Source organism: Strongylocentrotus purpuratus, unplaced genomic scaffold, assembly GCF_000002235.5.
Source record: "Strongylocentrotus purpuratus isolate Spur 01 unplaced genomic scaffold, Spur_5.0 spur5_contig_862, whole genome shotgun sequence".
NCBI lineage: Eukaryota > Metazoa > Echinodermata > Echinoidea > Camarodonta > Strongylocentrotidae > Strongylocentrotus > Strongylocentrotus purpuratus.
The window spans coordinates 926,383-943,137 of NW_022145571.1; the positions used below are offsets into that span (position 1 = coordinate 926,383).

The window sequence follows — 16,755 nt, forward strand, 5'->3', positions numbered from 1 at the left end:
AAACAGATAATTTTTCTTTGCACTGATCATAATTTATTCAACTATTATATTCTTCCTATGAATTTTCTCAAGTCATATCATAAAACACTTATTTTTCCACATCAATTACCCACTTCCGTTATCTCACCATCAATATTCTTTGATCTAAGGTGTACCTATAATTGTTTGTTATGAATGTACTATTTTTAATGACTTTGTAATACTATTGTATTTTGTGCAGTATCCTTGTGTTATTACTATTGCACTCAATTCAGCCGAAAGGCTGCCATGTACAATGTTATTTATACCACAATAAATAAATAAATAAATACAAAAGTTGAATAGATCAACACGTGTATATCAAGAAAAGGTTATTTTCACCTTTTTTAACATCTCACCTGATTGAGCAAAATAATTTAAAAGTTCATGGAATTCAGACCTTCTTGAAACTAATTTAAAATCAATCTGTATCAAATACGTCTTCATATTGTAATAGGCAGTGTGATTGAGCAGTGCGTCCAAATTAAAGAACTGGTGGGAAAACGTGCCGCAGAGGGAATAATTATCCCTGATTTTATCTATAAATCGTATCTGAGCGCTTAATTTCCATTTCTCTTCTTTCTGGACAAGTCTTGAATAACAATTATATCCCGTATAAAAGTGTTTTGTAGCTTGTTCTATATGATAATGGGAAATGTCAAGATTTTCATCCAGACAAATCTAAGTCTTAGCATAGTTCTGTTATCAGATCCTCTCTTTATTGCCTCTTAGTCGAATGTATTTAGGAATCATATCAATTATTCTTTGAAATGTATCACATTTCAGGCTGATTTAGGCAACATGCCTAGTACAGAAGTCCGAAAATGTGCCTTCCATCTCCGAAATAATGATTTTAAATTGTTTTTTTTTGCTAGCTAGAGAATTTTGAAATAAGTATAGAAAGTTAAATCTGAATAACTTATTTGTTTCCCCTTGTCAGATAGTCTTGTAGTAAAAAGGAAACGATCAATGTTGATAACCTTTTGTTTTGTTTTATTTTGACTTTTTAGGGAAGTTCTAAATTAGTATTGTCTTTCAAATGCCGTTGGAATTCAACCTTTTCATTTTGTTTGGCCTGCAAACGGGACATAGTACCTTTAACACTGATTAATCATGCCAATATTCCTATCTTTTTTCCCCTTGTTTCTTAGGAATCATCATGGGGGCGTTTGTGGTTTGTTGGCTTCCTTTCTTTCTTCTCTACGTTATTAAGCCATTCTGTCTCAACTGCCAAATACCCAAGTCTCTTGATCGGTTCGTTCTCTGGTTAGGCTATCTCAACAGTCTCCTTAATCCAATCATTTACATCTGCTGCAAGCCGCTATTCAGAGTGACATTCAAACGTATACTTCTCTTCAAGTATTGCAGGTAAGCGACTGGATTGTACGCATCAACACACAAACACTGTTGCCAATAGAGTTAAAGAAAAAATAAATATTTGTATGCATATAATGAATGTCACAAATTTTTTATTTTTGATGGATAACGTGTATATATTTTTATAACTGTGTTGATCAATCTCAAATCATTATTACAACAGTGTAGTTGAAGACGAGAACGGTTTATAATCGCAATATAACAACTGTTTTGCGTCACCCATTGCCGTGACAATAGATTATTTAAATGTGAAAGAAAAACTATAAAGCCTGTGAGTGAGCATAGGAAGTTAACTAATATTAAATAATAATAATAAAATTAAACAGTAAACGAAAAGATTGTTTATTCTTTTTCTATTTTGCTACGGTAGAATGTACTTTGCACTTTATAATAGCAAATTTTAGTTTTGTCAATGTATTGTCTTCAAAAGCTAATGTACTGTGCCACTTCTTGTTTCGAAGTTTGCCATTGTGAATATTCAAACAATAGACGGTTATATATTTCCGGCACTTTCACAGTTTCCAAAAGATTCAAATGAAAACAATTCAGCGATTCGATTCTGCTTGATGCAAGACAATATATAAAAGACGGTATTTCAGGCTTGCACAAATGGGTTCCCTTGGGTGTAAGAGCCTCTTAAATGAAGCAGTAAAAGTCTGTTAGACTCGCAACCCTGAAATTAACAAGTGATATTATAAATAGAATTGGATTGAAAACCAGACAAGAGGGCCTTGGGAGGAAGAGGCGCTAAAACACACAAAGCAGAAATTTATGAGCGCTAATGTTGAGCTACGAATCTTATAACATTAAAGTGTTTCAAGGTACACTAAGGTCTTTGAAAATGTTACGTGACTAAAAGAAAAGAGACGACTTTCAAATTTGGATCAACTTAAAGGGCAAAATTCAGCCCACGGGATAACTCTGGAACGCTAGCTTGTTTCAAATTCAAATTATTTAATGGCATCTGTGTGAGGGGGAGGGAGGAGGGGGTTCCCCATGAACTCTTACTTCACAACTGATAATTGGCTTGATGGAAACATGTTGATAATCAGCTTTGGGTTGGAGGGTGGGGGGGGGGGGGCTTGGTCAATATACCGATTGTATGATTCACAAGAAGAATCAACTCGCATCTGTGAGACTGAAATATGGGCTTTCAACTTAAGTTAAAATGATAAATTGGCATCTGAATGATAGAAAATAAAAGTTGAAGGAAATTCTGATAGAATTTCTATTATTTCTCATCATCATCACCATCATCATCATCAACAGAAGAAGAAACACGAGACAAAAAGTAAGGGGAAACAAAGAAGCCAATACTCTTCTAAGATTATGAAATATCACTTGTGTAGAGGAGCGGTGTTTTAGGATTTTTTTTTCTGGAAGGGGGAGGGGATGGGGATATTAGAGTTCTTGCATTCATTTTATACACGTCTCTTACTTAATTTCTTTTGTATTCGATACATTTTTGTTTGGAGGGGGGGGGGGGGGTGGCGTGTAGATATGTTGGGGATATGAGCCCTTCCCACCACAGAACCGCAACTGGCTGCGTGGCCAGGGTAACTGGCAAACAGCATTGCCAACATGTATATGGTACAAGGCTGGCTCTCTCTCTCTCTAAATACGAAATGTTTAACTGACGTCACACCAATGTAATTAATTGCCTATGGTAGATAGAAGCCTAAGTGTTTTCTCTACCATGTCTATGGAGTGCCACATGTCCATTAGGAGAACATAGAACACTTGAGATTTGCGGCACAGGTTGGGATAACCTGTAATTACCTATTTGTTTTTAGATTGCAGGCTCTCTGAGATCATGAGATATGTTGTGATCATTTGATTGTGAACTTTTATTGTAACCTTTTGAATGTACGTAATTAAGAAGGCGGATCCGGGCTTGACCGAACAATTTGTTCCTCGATATTCATTTAAATGTAATAAGAAAAGAATTTGTCAAAGCCTTATAAACAACGGAAACTCAATCAATCCCGTGCCCCGACAATGAAAACAAACGTATCATAAAACAGATTTACATAGTTAGTTCTGCATGTACATAAATGTCAGAGTTCCAATTAAAAAAAAATTATGCAAGCGATAAAAAAAAATGATTAAAGGGATTGGGTATCTTTGCCTCAGATTCTAAACGAAATCCTGGATTTAGCTCATGCTGCAATCATATTTATAAACATTTGGGTCAGTCAGGAATATCCTGACTTTTACAAGCCGATCGCCTGTCTGATTATCAAGATATTTATGATTGGAAATTGAAATTTCAAAAAACCCAACGTTTTCCCAACGGTTTTTATACCACTAAAGTCAATTGGGAAAAATGAAAACCGGTCACTCAAAGATTTTACCTTTTTGAGGAACGTCATGATCATTTTGAAGCACAATTTTGTTAGGGCTTCAATATTACACCATATCACATGCACTGATAACACGTAGGGCCATGCATATTAGATTTACATTGTTAAACGATGCCTTTAAGACCGTTCGATAGATATGTACAAAATGGTGTATAACTACATGTAAAAACAGAAGTTGTTGTTTTTTCAGTCCCCTATTAGTTGAACGATAGAACAATTTTTTATTTTCATATTTTCATCAATCGTATATGTTAAGAAAAAGCTTCATGCATTGTAACATATTACTTAAATTAATGACATTGAAAGGCTTGATAAGTGCGGTGCAAGAGTCTTGTCTCTATGAAGTGGTAGTCGAATGTCCATTAGAGAAACACAAAGCACTTCAGATATATTGTACATGATATGAAAGCAAATTTACTGGCCTTTTGACCTAGATCGGAAAACCTTTCCTGAATCATTCGCCCCTATCTTCTTTACAGTCATTGAATTCAAAATGACGTTCCAAGACTACTCCACTAGTCCACTTCGAAGGTAGACATTAAGTGGTGACGAATCATTGAGAAGCTCCACTAAAAATATGTTAATAACGATAATTTTCATGTAATTAATAACATTTTATGAACTGAAAACATAATTCAGTTTTAATACACTTCGATGTGCACCTCCGGAGCTATACCATTAGTGTTGTTGTTAACGACAGCACATTAAAGATACTATGTCCCTTTTGCAGCCAACCTCAAATTCTGTCGGACTTTGTAGGAATTATGAATATGTCATGTATGTCCTATCTGTGAAATTGAAACGTTAGCAGTGTCCTAATATTCAAATTATGGGAGGAAACCCGTTTACTTGCTAGACTTCACTGTCAGACACTATTGTCAGTATTGAGTGAGTGACTGGCCTTTTTCTTCTTTGGTAATAACATACATAAAATGAGCTGTAAAGGATTTGTCTACATCAAGTTTAACCTACCTCTTGTAATGGCCAAAACTAAACTGATTGAATCTTTGCGCAGCATAAAACGTACGACCATGCGGTACAATGGTCTGAAAATCAAGGTTATTACTTATTGGCTCTATAGCTCCTACATGTAAGTCGATTTGGCAACTAATAGTCGTTATTTTCCCACTTAAAGACATTTTCAAGCCCCCCTTTTTTAAGGGGAGTTTTAAATTAGTATTATCTTTCAAATGCCATTTGAATTTAACCTTTTCATTTTGGGGGCCTGCAAATGGGCTAAGTACCTTTAATGCAGGAAATACAAGCGACCTTTCAAAACTTAACATGAGAAAGCAAATACATTTTTAAACAACAGTTTATTCAGATAAACTAATAAATAAGAAATTGCACAAGTGCAATTGCAACTGACAAGAAGGATGATTATATATTAAATAATAATGATAATGAAAATATCTATAAATGCTCAAGGTGCCTCATAAATTAATTTCGATTCTAAATAGAGCAACGTCGATCTGGCGCTGCTCAGTGGCTGCCGGGCTCACGATCAATTGGGCAAAAAGAATTTCCGTTTCGGTTTAATAAAATTTGGAGTGGACCATTAGGCTATTATATTAAAATATATATATATATGTAATATAAAAAAGCCCCATAGTAATTCAATAAAAATATGTACTCCATTGTTCAACAAGGGAAGCTCACTTGTAACCAGCGAGTGTACGGTCTTAAGAATGGTTATAACAGTTTGAAGGGTATTGGATGTTTGAAGAGAAAGGGGGAAATTATTCAACAGAGAAGGAGCTGCTGGCACAAATGCTTTACCCCCCCCCCGTTTCTTTTAGTTTGGATTTCCGTAAGCCTTATATTACTAGACGAAACGTGAACCAGAACGACATTTGGATTTGGGTGTTTAGTGAAATGAATTATAGAGCCAGATTATTGAATGTGCGATAGGTTAAGAGGAGAATAGTGTAGGTTATGAAAGGAGAATATGACCAAGAACATCACAGACGACATGAGTGTTGATGTCGATGTCTGCACAATTTTACGCGAAATTTGTTACCCCAAATACCCGATCTATCAAATCGGTTTTGGGAAATATACTTGAAATAAAATTTAATATCAGGTTCACCAATTGAGTCAAACAGCAATCGCCCTTGACATCCTGTTCACAAATATAAGTATTCATGTTATTCAAAACTCACGAGAACTGAGAACTTGCTATAAGCGCTATGTGGTACTCTAAATTTATGAATTTCAAAACTTCCACAAAGGGTGTAGTCAAGATTCGTAAGCCGTCGGGAAAAGCGTTACCGCTGTCTGTAGAAAAACCAAAAAGAGGTGAAGAGGAATTTAAAAAGGAAGAAACTCTTGAGAATTCAGTCTCACCATGAGGGAAACGCATAATTTTATCAGCAATTGTGTAATATCTTGTTATCCTTTCTCCAAGATGCCATATACAGCGACACCCTCCCTTGATCATTGTGTACTACGTATTAATACAAAGTAGCTTCTTTTTTTTCTTCATTTAAATTGAGTAGACATCCGGGGAGAAGAATAGATCATAACAAAAATGTACGCAATTTTTTTTTGGTTAGTTTTCATCGCAATTGATATAAAATAGTTGGAATGTGGCACTTGATGTGACTTATGAAATATAAATTTGCCTAATGCCCCATGAAGAGGTCCTGATTGTTAAATAAATACAGTCTCACCAAGAAAAAAGCCTAGGGGTATAAAACCATTACATACGACACTTTTACATAACGCCTTATTGGCTTTAATGCTCAATGATGTTGGGACCGTTCCCACAATTCCCCCTCCCTCCATGTAATAAATAAAATGTCATTCGTGTGTAAATAGGTGGACGCCTCAGTTAATTAGCTGATTAAACTCGACGCAGATTTCTACCACATAGGACATGAGACATATTTTTTATAGACAGTGGGGTCCGTACAGAGGAAACAAAATATGGGGAAGGGAAACATGGTACCTAGAATATGTTGAAATGATAATTTGGTCGCAAGAAACGCTATGAACTCGATATTTATACTGAATGGATCTTCATGCTTATTTTATTTAGGCCTATGTTGCACGCCTTTTTTTTTGTATCTTTAGAGTCTTAACATCTTTCTCCTTTTGTTGAATTCCTTAAATATCCTCTAAAGGAGACAGGGAGACTGGAAGCTAGGCAAACCGGTCCAAAGAGGCATCCTTGTCAACTGCCACAAACATCGACCCAACTCATCGTCAGATGGACCAAGTGCAGGTCGACGTAAACGACCTGGTCGAGTAATGTTTGCTGATTGTCCTCCGGGCGAGCTTTACAATGGGAAGGACCAGTCTCTCTCCCGGACACCGACGCTACCGCCTGAGAGGGACAGTGATGGAATCGTCACTTATCGGAACCTCCCATCTCGGGATTGTGAGAGACAGAACATAGGAAGGGAGTCATACGACCACCAACTCTTAAACGCTAACTCCAATAACAATTGTTTGTACATGCGAAACAACGGTAAAGGAAATGGAGGTAAATTCCTAGCAGGTGCTTCAATTCATCATCACTTCAGAAGAGGTGATTTAGAACAGAGCAGTAGTGGTTCTACAAATGATGTGAGTGGGTCAAAGCTCTGCTGTGCGGGCTCAAGGAGCCGATCGTCGGACAATCTTGAAGCGATGCGTAGCGGTACGAGTCAGAGCAGATCACAGGTGGTTGAGGTTGAGATTGCAAGAGAGGCCAAAGACCACTGCAGTGGTACCGAACACTGTCCTTATACAAATGAAGTCTTCTCCACGAGGACAACAGAAACTCATTGTGACAGTATGAATCGGGATGAGATTGAACACGGTGACCTGAGAGGAGTAAGGACCGATCCTACAGGACATGAAACATTGGTTGAAACTCAAGACAAGTCGAAGGAATCAGTGTCTTCGGGGAGCGATTTAAACATATTCCGTGAAGTACTTGTTTGAATTATTATCATTCTGTGGTATTGTTTCACAATTAAGAGAGTGCCATGTAAAAAGTTTTCTAACAAATATTAGATGCATGACATAATTATAGATAACTCGTTATTCTATTTGCATTATTGTTCTACCTTCATACTATGTAGTTAAAGGAATCCTCATTATTAGAACCATTGGATATGCCGTTCAGGGACATTCAACCATACAAGGCACAGAACATGTTCCGGAGACGTGGTGATGATAGTGTACATGTATACATGTGTCGTGGTATAGCGGTTCATTCACTTAACTTTCAGTCAATTAATAATAATAATGGGTTCTTATATAGCGCTCATAATCTTCCAGACTTGACACTCCTAGCGCTCCACAATAAATTATTACCCTGGCTGTAGCATGGCTGCCATTACGGCGCTCTAGCATAAATTCCTGCCAGCCAGGTACCCATTTACATCACCTGGGTCGAGTGTGGCAAATTTAGATTAATGTCTTGCCAAAGGACATTAGTGCCGAGGTGGGACTCGAACCGCGTACCTTGTGATCCACAGTTCGATGGCGTATCCACTTGACCACGACACCTCCACTAAGGGTTGAGGGTTCGAGTCCCAGCCTGGCACTAACGTCCCTTTGCTAGACATCGCAAGTCGTATAGGGAAAGAGCAGTATTTCTAATGATGTGGATGTCCTGGGCTGAATAAGTCCAAATTATTATAGAAAATCACTTGTGACGTATTACGTCAGTTACACATTTGAGACAAGATTAAGATATTCTTAACAATGATATGTTAACAAAAGTATCAATTTTTGCTGAAATGGTTTGTTAACTGCATGCCTCTAAGAACTCACCTGCTTTGAAGTCTTATTCAGTTCACGTTCATTATTATAATAATCTATAGTTCTGTTAATCTGTTTGCGTCAGTAACTCGGACTCATGTTGGAAATATGATAGGTCTGGAAGGCAACATGTTGAATAGAATCTGTTGTATTGTTTTCCTTGAAATGTACATGAGATCAATAACCAAAAAAAGAAGAACAAAGTGCGAATCAATGTAGTTAAAAAATGTAAAATGTTGCAAACACTGCCTCATGTATTAACTGAGACATTCACACGACCCGGGAACGCGGCAAGCAACATCTCTGTTTAGACGTTAGTGTAAATGAACCTTACATTTACTTCTGGAAATCAATGTTTAATGCTAAGAATGGATAAAGAAATTGTATTTTTGACGCATTTTATGATGAAGATTTTATTTCAATAATAAAAACATTGCTGCTACTTATACTCTTTCATCAAAATTCACTTGTAAATAAAAACATTGAGGAGTAGAAAAGAGTATGCATGATCATAACAAATGAATTTATATATTTAAATAAGTGAATTCTTATCTGTAAATGTGTGTTTTTATATAACGTTTATCTGTATGTAAGATTAGAACTATATACACGATCTTTCTAATCTAGAAGGTTAAATATATCTTTAAACTGAATGTGATGCATTGGTAAGGTGTCAAATGCGATCGGAGTATCAGATATGTTAGTACATAAACATATATATTGCATCATATCGCAACTATCATGTATATACCATCTTAAAGTGTCTTAAAAGTGTTAAAGTGCCCAAGTTTTGAAACATTCGTTCAATATGAAAGAAACGGCATTATTTTCTCTTTTTTTAAGGAGTAGAAGCACTATTATGCATTTTTCTTCCAAACTTTTCGTTTACGTTTCAGGGCATCAAAATCATGGTCATTGTCAAGCTTTTAAAATGATAAAATTATCTTTTGGTAGTTATCTGTTATAGATTAGTCTTGGAAATATACCATCTGGACTACCACCTTCGGGAAATCCCCCGGGAAAATTTGTCATAGGATAGTTAACCCGAATAATTATCCTCTGACAGTTAACTCCGGAAAAATAGTTACCTGTGAATTTGTGATAGTTGTCATAGGGATGGTTGTCAGGTACATTTGTCCTGGGGTATAGTTAGAGTGAAGTTTTCCAGGGGTATAGTCATTTAAATAGTATTCTAGGGGTAGATGTTGAAGAGGATCGTTGTTCACAGGCGAAATTTTCGTTGGGATAGTTGTCCGGGGTATATGTCCAAGGACTAGTTGTCTCAGTGGTAGTTGTCCTGAACAACCAGGAAGCCTGAACAGCTGCCCTCTATAGAGGGTAGTTGTTCAGGGGATATTCCGTTGGGATAGTTATCGAATGGATAGGTTTCCAGGGTACATTTTGTCCTAGAGTAGTTAAGAGTGAAGTTTTACAGGGGGTATAGTCGTTTAAATAGTATCGCAGGGGGAATTGTCCTAGAAGATCGTTGTTCAGGGGGAATTCGTTGGGATAGTTATCCGGTGGATAGGTTTCCAGCGTGTAATTGTCCAGGAGTAATTGATCCAATGTGGTATTTTGGTTGGATAGTGTCCTATGGGGTAGGTGTTGGGTTGATAGCTAAAGGGTGGCCATGTATGACCTGCGTGACAAAAGGAAGAAATCTTTTTTTTTGGGGGGGGGGGGGCGTATTGATGAACAAATGAAAAGGAAAATCGCTGCAAGATATAATATTGATCACTGCAAATTTTCTATTTATATCCTTTGAAGTAGTTATTATTTTGATATTAAAATGTACTAACTGTGTATGAATAATCAATATACTTAGCCTACGAACAGTATATTCTGTCATTTCTTTATTTCATTTCATTATAATAAAATACTTTTACTGACTGACGTATTAAGGATAAGGGTGATAACGAGAGAAATGGAGAGAGAGAGAAAGAGAGAGAGAGAGAGAGAGAGAGAGAGGAAGAGAGAGAGGGGTGAGAAGAGATGAGGGGAAAGGGAGGAGAGTGGGTAGAGCGAGAGAGAGAGAGAGAGAGAGAGAGAGAGAGAGAGAGAGAGAGAGAAAAGAAAGAGAGGGGGAGGGGGTGGGGGTAACAAAACAGAAGCCGAATACTGGAAAGCGGCACCGAGGGCACTTCCAGACATTCCGTCAATAATAGAGCTAGGAACACGTTTCTAAATGTAAGTGTACTCAACAACTCTTGTTCAATGACATTTCAATCTAAGAGAAAGAGTGAAGGACCGAGACAAAATCCTCGGAAATATTTGATCGATTCACCTACGCTCCAGAGTGATGTCACTGACACTATACTGTATAATGAAGGAAAGATGGACGACGTAGGCCAGAGGAGCTAAGTTGACGCAAAACAGCACTTGAAACGATGACAATCAGAAGTGCTTTTTGTAATTTGTACAAAACATATAAACTTGAAGAGGGATACTAGAGCGCTGACGTGTTCCTCCTTAATTAAATAGACCCAATTCCAACACCCTTGATGGAAATAAAACGGAAATTCGGCCGATCTATATTGACCCTTTCTCAATATGTTCCAAATGGATACGAATCAATCAACAATTCTCTACTGGGGGCATATCTGGAGATCTACAAAATTGGATACATTCTGAATATCCTAAGACATACCATGATCCTAGAACACACCAATGGTGATTCATTCCTAGGATGCGGGCATATGCCCCCTCTCCGGCCCAATAAAACCAGTCAGTGGCCGACATGCCAATACATGGTTCTAGCAATTACTTTTTCCCCACTAAAGGTAAATATATTATTTTGCTAAAGCTATATTTTCGATCCATCGTATAATGTTAATAATGGGATGTAACTGTAAGGGTTTCGATATAAGATCTAAGATAGATACAATACTTTCATTACTTTAGTTATTTATAACTCTTTTCCTAAACTTTTAAATCGACATGACATTAATATGAAATACATACACTGTCTCCTTGCCCAATGCTGGCAGAGTGCTCTGAGGGCGGTATGTACATAATCACCCTTTCCCAATTGCTTCAGGACAGTCAGTTGCTTGACATTATAATGACAAGACCAGTGTTATTTATTTAATATGCAGGCCGGGAGTTGGGATCGTGTAAAAGTGCAGAAAGGTGAACTAAAAAGTGGTGGGTTCAAGCTCCTCGATCCAATATGTACAAGTATGGCGTAGCGTGGGTGCAGACATCGGGGGGGGGGGGGGGGGGCGGCAACACGGGGAATGATGATGATGGTGATGATGATGATGAAGATGATGGTGATGATGATGATGGTTGCTGTGATGATGATGATAAAGATAATGGTGATGATGATGAGGGTCGTGGTGATGAAGATGATGGTGATGATGATGATGGTCGTGGTGATGAAGATAATGGTGATGATGATGAGGGTCGTGGTAATGAAGATGATGGTGATGATGATGATGGTTGCCAGGATGAAGATGATAGTGATGATGATGATGGTTGCTGTGATGAAGATGATGATGATGATGATGATGATGGTCGTGGTGATGAAGATGATGGTGGTGATGATTATAAAGAAATGTAAGTGTGATAATTCGTGTGATGATGGTGAAAGTGATGACGATATTGATGATAATCATTATAATGATGATGATAAAATGATAGTGATGAATAATGATGATTTAGAAACTGAAGGTTGATGTATTCCCTTTTTTCCTTTTTTCCTGATCCTCCTCCTCGTTTCCCCCTTTTTCCTTTTTCCCTTTTCCCTTCTTCTACTTGTTCTCCTCCTTCTCCTTCTTTTTTTTCTTCTTCGTTCTGTTTAAGGGCCTCGTATGCATTTCAGAAGAATGTGAGATCATAGAGACCATACGACATTACCTCACGTATTGTTTTAGAGCTCCATTACGCAATACCAATTTTGTCGAGACAACCGTCTCAAGTGTTTCTCAAACACTGTCTCGATTGGATCCTTTGCTCGATCGATGCATGAACTATTTGTTTTTTGCTCCGTGTAACCCCCCTCCCCCCATCTCACCATTCCAACTCCCTTGCAAACACTAACATGTGCGTTAACCATGTAATCGAAGTCAATGTTTTCTATTAATAACAATCCTCCAAACTTGCCCATCTATTGGAAAGGCGACCTTGAATGGTTTGAAAGGCATGGACACGTCCCCTTTCGGATCGTTCAAGGGGCCGTCATAGTTTGAAAAAATGAAAATGTATGTGTCCCATAAAATATGAGGAATTATTTTCATGTTTTTTTGGTTCAGTTTCGAGGGGGGGGGGGGGTCTTTCCGTTTAGTTCAATTGATATTTATTATTATTATTATTATTATTATTATTATTATTATTATTATTATTATTATTATTATTATTATTATTATTATTATTATTATTATTATTATTATTATTATTATTATTATTATTATTATTATTATTATTATTATTATTATTATTATTATTATTATTATTATTATTATTATTATTATTATTATTATTATTATTTATTTATTTATTTATTTTTTTTAATTTTTTTTTTTTGGGGGGAGGGGTCTGGTTTGTTTTTTTGTGTTGTTTTTTGCATGTCAGAAAAATTGTCTTACTTGTGTCCGACTGGAGCAGTGTAACGTTGTTTTCGAAATCATTTTAATAGGTAGAAGAGTGGAAGACAGGCGGTGAAAAATTCGTTTTGTGCAGACACATTTCTCAAAATTGTAAATTTGCATCGATCTGTTTGATATCGAAGTAACACTCCCCACCCACCTCTGTTCTCAAGCAGTATAATTTAGTGTGGAATGAAATCAAGTGTTTTTCTTACGTCATCAATTAAGAAGACTTAATACATGTACGTACATGTTGTTGCCTGTTGGTGACAAATGTCAGGACTGATCGAAATCAAAATTATCAAAATTATCTTACCAATTGATATTTCTCGAGGCAGTGATGTCAGTATAGAGCCATGGGGGCGCGCATCCCCCCCCCCCAAAAAAAAAACCGTCAACAAACAAATGAAAAAACCAAAGGATAAGAGAGAGAAAGGGAAAGTTATAAGAAAAGATGATAGGTACCCTCTCATAGTCTCCTGTAATCATTGGCCATGTTAATTCGCATTTAGTCCGTCAAGTACTTTGAGACCGGTCCGCCGCGCCGCCTCAACCCCTCCTTCCTCCTCTAGGATAAAATGCCCCTCAATGACTGGATCCATGCCACACCCCTTTGTACCCTTTGTACAAGCCCACATGTTATATGACTATATGGACTTATTGCCTGGATTTATCAGATTTCCTGTTTTTCTCTCATAATAATGAAATGTCGATCTGGAAAATGTATTTTTATCATTAATCATGGGATAGTGTTTGATGTTAGATCACAATTTAATTATACGTTTACGTTTTCTCGCGTCGAATCATTTTTCAACATAGTTTACAAAAAAATCCAATCAATTTCCAATTTCAAGAAATTATTTGTTCTTAATCTGCCGCATCAATAAATTGTCTGATTCAGTAGCTTATTTTTATGGGGCTATAAATTGGGATTTCTGGAATATAAGGTTTAAAAAAACCCAGTAACAACGACAAAGCCTACACAAATCTTACCAGGATAGTCACTCGGCGGTGAAAATATGGGGAAAATATTCCGTCACCATTCGCCTTTTATTTTGTGTACTTATTATGTAGGCCTTACGATTGATACCAAGACGGGAGGAGGAAGGATATTATGTTTACTAAACTCTCTCTCTCTCTCTGAAGATTCATGAGAGAGAGAGAGAGAGAGAGAGAGAGAGAGAGAGAGAGAGAGAGAGAGAGAGATACAGAGATAGATATATATAGAGATAGAGAGATATATATATATATATAGAGAGAGAGAGAGAGGGATAGAGATAGAAAGAGATATAGAGTCAGACAGACAGAGCCACAGAGAGTTAAGAGAGAGAGACAGAGAGAGAGAGATAGATAGATAGAGAGAGAGAGAGAGAGCTGGAGGGGGACGCTGACGTACAAAAAAAGACTTTACTTTTATTTAATTTTTACTACAGATGAGCGCGTAAGTCAAGAAAGATTATAAGCCTGAGGAATGCAGACAAGAAGAAACATTAATGTTTCGGAGTCGCGTGATTATACAAGTTTCAGTCTGCCACGTATGGGGTCGCTGTAAACAATTCCGTTAACATTCCGACTAATTTGCGGCATGATATGTCATTGTAACATCAGGTTTCGGGGTGTTTGCCTCGTATATTAACACGATACTAATGATAAACAGAACACATTGCCCGTGGTCGTATATTGATTGAATAGGACACTGAAGTGAAATGTTGAACAGAAGGGAATTTAATATCAGTTCATGGTGGAACATGAAGTTTAGAAAGGGTTAAGAGAGACTGGAAAAGGGTAAGCCACATGAAGGGAGGCTAGTAAGAGGAGAGGGAGAGAGAGAGAGAGAGAGAGAGAAATATCTCTTAGTGATATCCTATTTCAAACATTCATAACTCACATATTATTGGTCCAATATATCTCAAACATTGGCCATTCTGTTTCTCTAGTTTGTCTACTTTCATACAAATGGAAATATTACAAAGGTTACTTGGAAAAACCAGGAAAAATTAGTGAAATATCAGTGAAATCCAATGAAAAATAGGAAAGCTATAAATTAATAAAATTATAATCAATCAAACAAATTGGGTAACTGTGTGGAGTATATCTGGAAGTCCTACCCCATTTGCTTCACAGAAAATTTCATAAATTTCTATTTTCTAAGTTTTTAATGAAGGAATATAGTTTTCCATACAGTGGTTGTGTATAAACATCTATCTAATTAATCTATATCTTGGGGGCATATTTGATTATATATTTGTTTTTAGATAAAATGGAAATGTACAATTTATTCAGTACAGAGCTTGAATGATGCGCCACAGAGTTGCTAATTTATCTTTAATCCATACAATTATAAAATTCATAACTTTCTTAATTTTAATCAAATTTCGCTCAAAATTTCACTGTTCCTCTCCCTATTTTCTTTTATCAAAACTTCACATCAAGGTAAACCTTTAGTGCCTACACATGCATTTTTGTTTTACTAGTTTTCATATCCACATATCTGATGCTAGTTAAAACTAATAAGATGATATAAAATGTAATTCTCTTCAGGATTGCCTTGCAATTCATCAGATATGAAATGCTAAAGCGCCGTAATGGCAGCACACCTAAAGCCGGGGTAATAATCTCCAAGTTTGGAAGCGCTTAGTGATTGTAATAAGCGCTATGTAAAAACTGAGTATTATTATTATCATTATATAATTATTTCCAGAGAAATTTGACTATTTTAAGTTGTTGTGGCTATGAGAAAAAAATCAATTCAAATTGTTTGTAATATCAAGGTACTCAATAAACACAATATTTAATGATATGTTTCTTTCAAAAAAGTTGTGGACTCCTCCCCCCCCCCCCCCAACCCTCTTAATTCTATAACACAGTAAACAATGATCATTGGGGCTGCATCTTCACAATGAATGGTTGGTGAAGTTTTTTCACTTTGATTTAAACAAAGCACATTTGGAGGTTGTTGGTCCCTTTAAAGATGCACAATTATGGGTTCTCTGGGGGAATTTGACACTTTTTTGGGTCATTGATTGTCAAGAGGTGGTATCAGTCACCACGAGTACACTTCCCCATTTACGACCAGCAGGTTGTATGTAATAAACGCAGCCTCCAATTCAGAGTTGTTATTCAATAGAAGAAAAGCTTTAAGAAGAAGATAAAGTGGAGTTTATGATTTATTTGCCTTTAATTTTGTCACAGAAATCAGAATACAAACTCAATCACTTTTTTAAAGTAATTTTATTCTAAATTCATAATATCGATCATTAGCTGGGATCACATCTCGTTCTTCAAAGAATTCTGTAAAACTGTCATTTTCCATGCCTCAGATGGAATCCTAGGGTATGTGTAAGCATCTTGGTATATTGGTTCATTCACTCAACTCTCAATTGAAAAGTTGAGGGTTGAGTCACTGCCCAGTTCTCATGTAGTTAGGCAAGGCATTTTATCTGCAGTTGTCTCTCTCTCTCTCTCCACCCATGTTTTCAATGGGCACCTGTCATGGTGTAATCATTGAAATGCAACTGTTCTAAGAACGGTTGCTTAAAGATAAAGTTGAGTTCTGGTCATGCGATTGCATTGTGAAAGAAACGGTGTAGAATCGATCAAAAAAGGTTGATCATTTACCATATACGTATTGGTGTGTACTGCAAGGTTCTGGAATC

At 36.7% G+C, this 16,755-nt stretch overlaps 1 protein-coding gene across 1 annotated transcript; it reads left to right on the plus strand.

Moving 5' to 3' along the window:
- Positions 1 to 1,165: 1,165 nt before the first annotated feature.
- LOC105438005 lies at positions 1,166 to 8,034 on the plus strand. Its single transcript, XM_011665268.2, has 2 exons — positions 1,166 to 1,386; positions 6,884 to 8,034. Exons 1-2 carry the CDS (start codon positions 1,178 to 1,180, stop codon positions 7,686 to 7,688), a joined length of 1,014 nt encoding a protein of 337 aa, XP_011663570.2. The 5' UTR covers positions 1,166 to 1,177; the 3' UTR covers positions 7,689 to 8,034.
- The last annotated feature ends 8,721 nt before the right edge of the window (positions 8,035 to 16,755 follow it).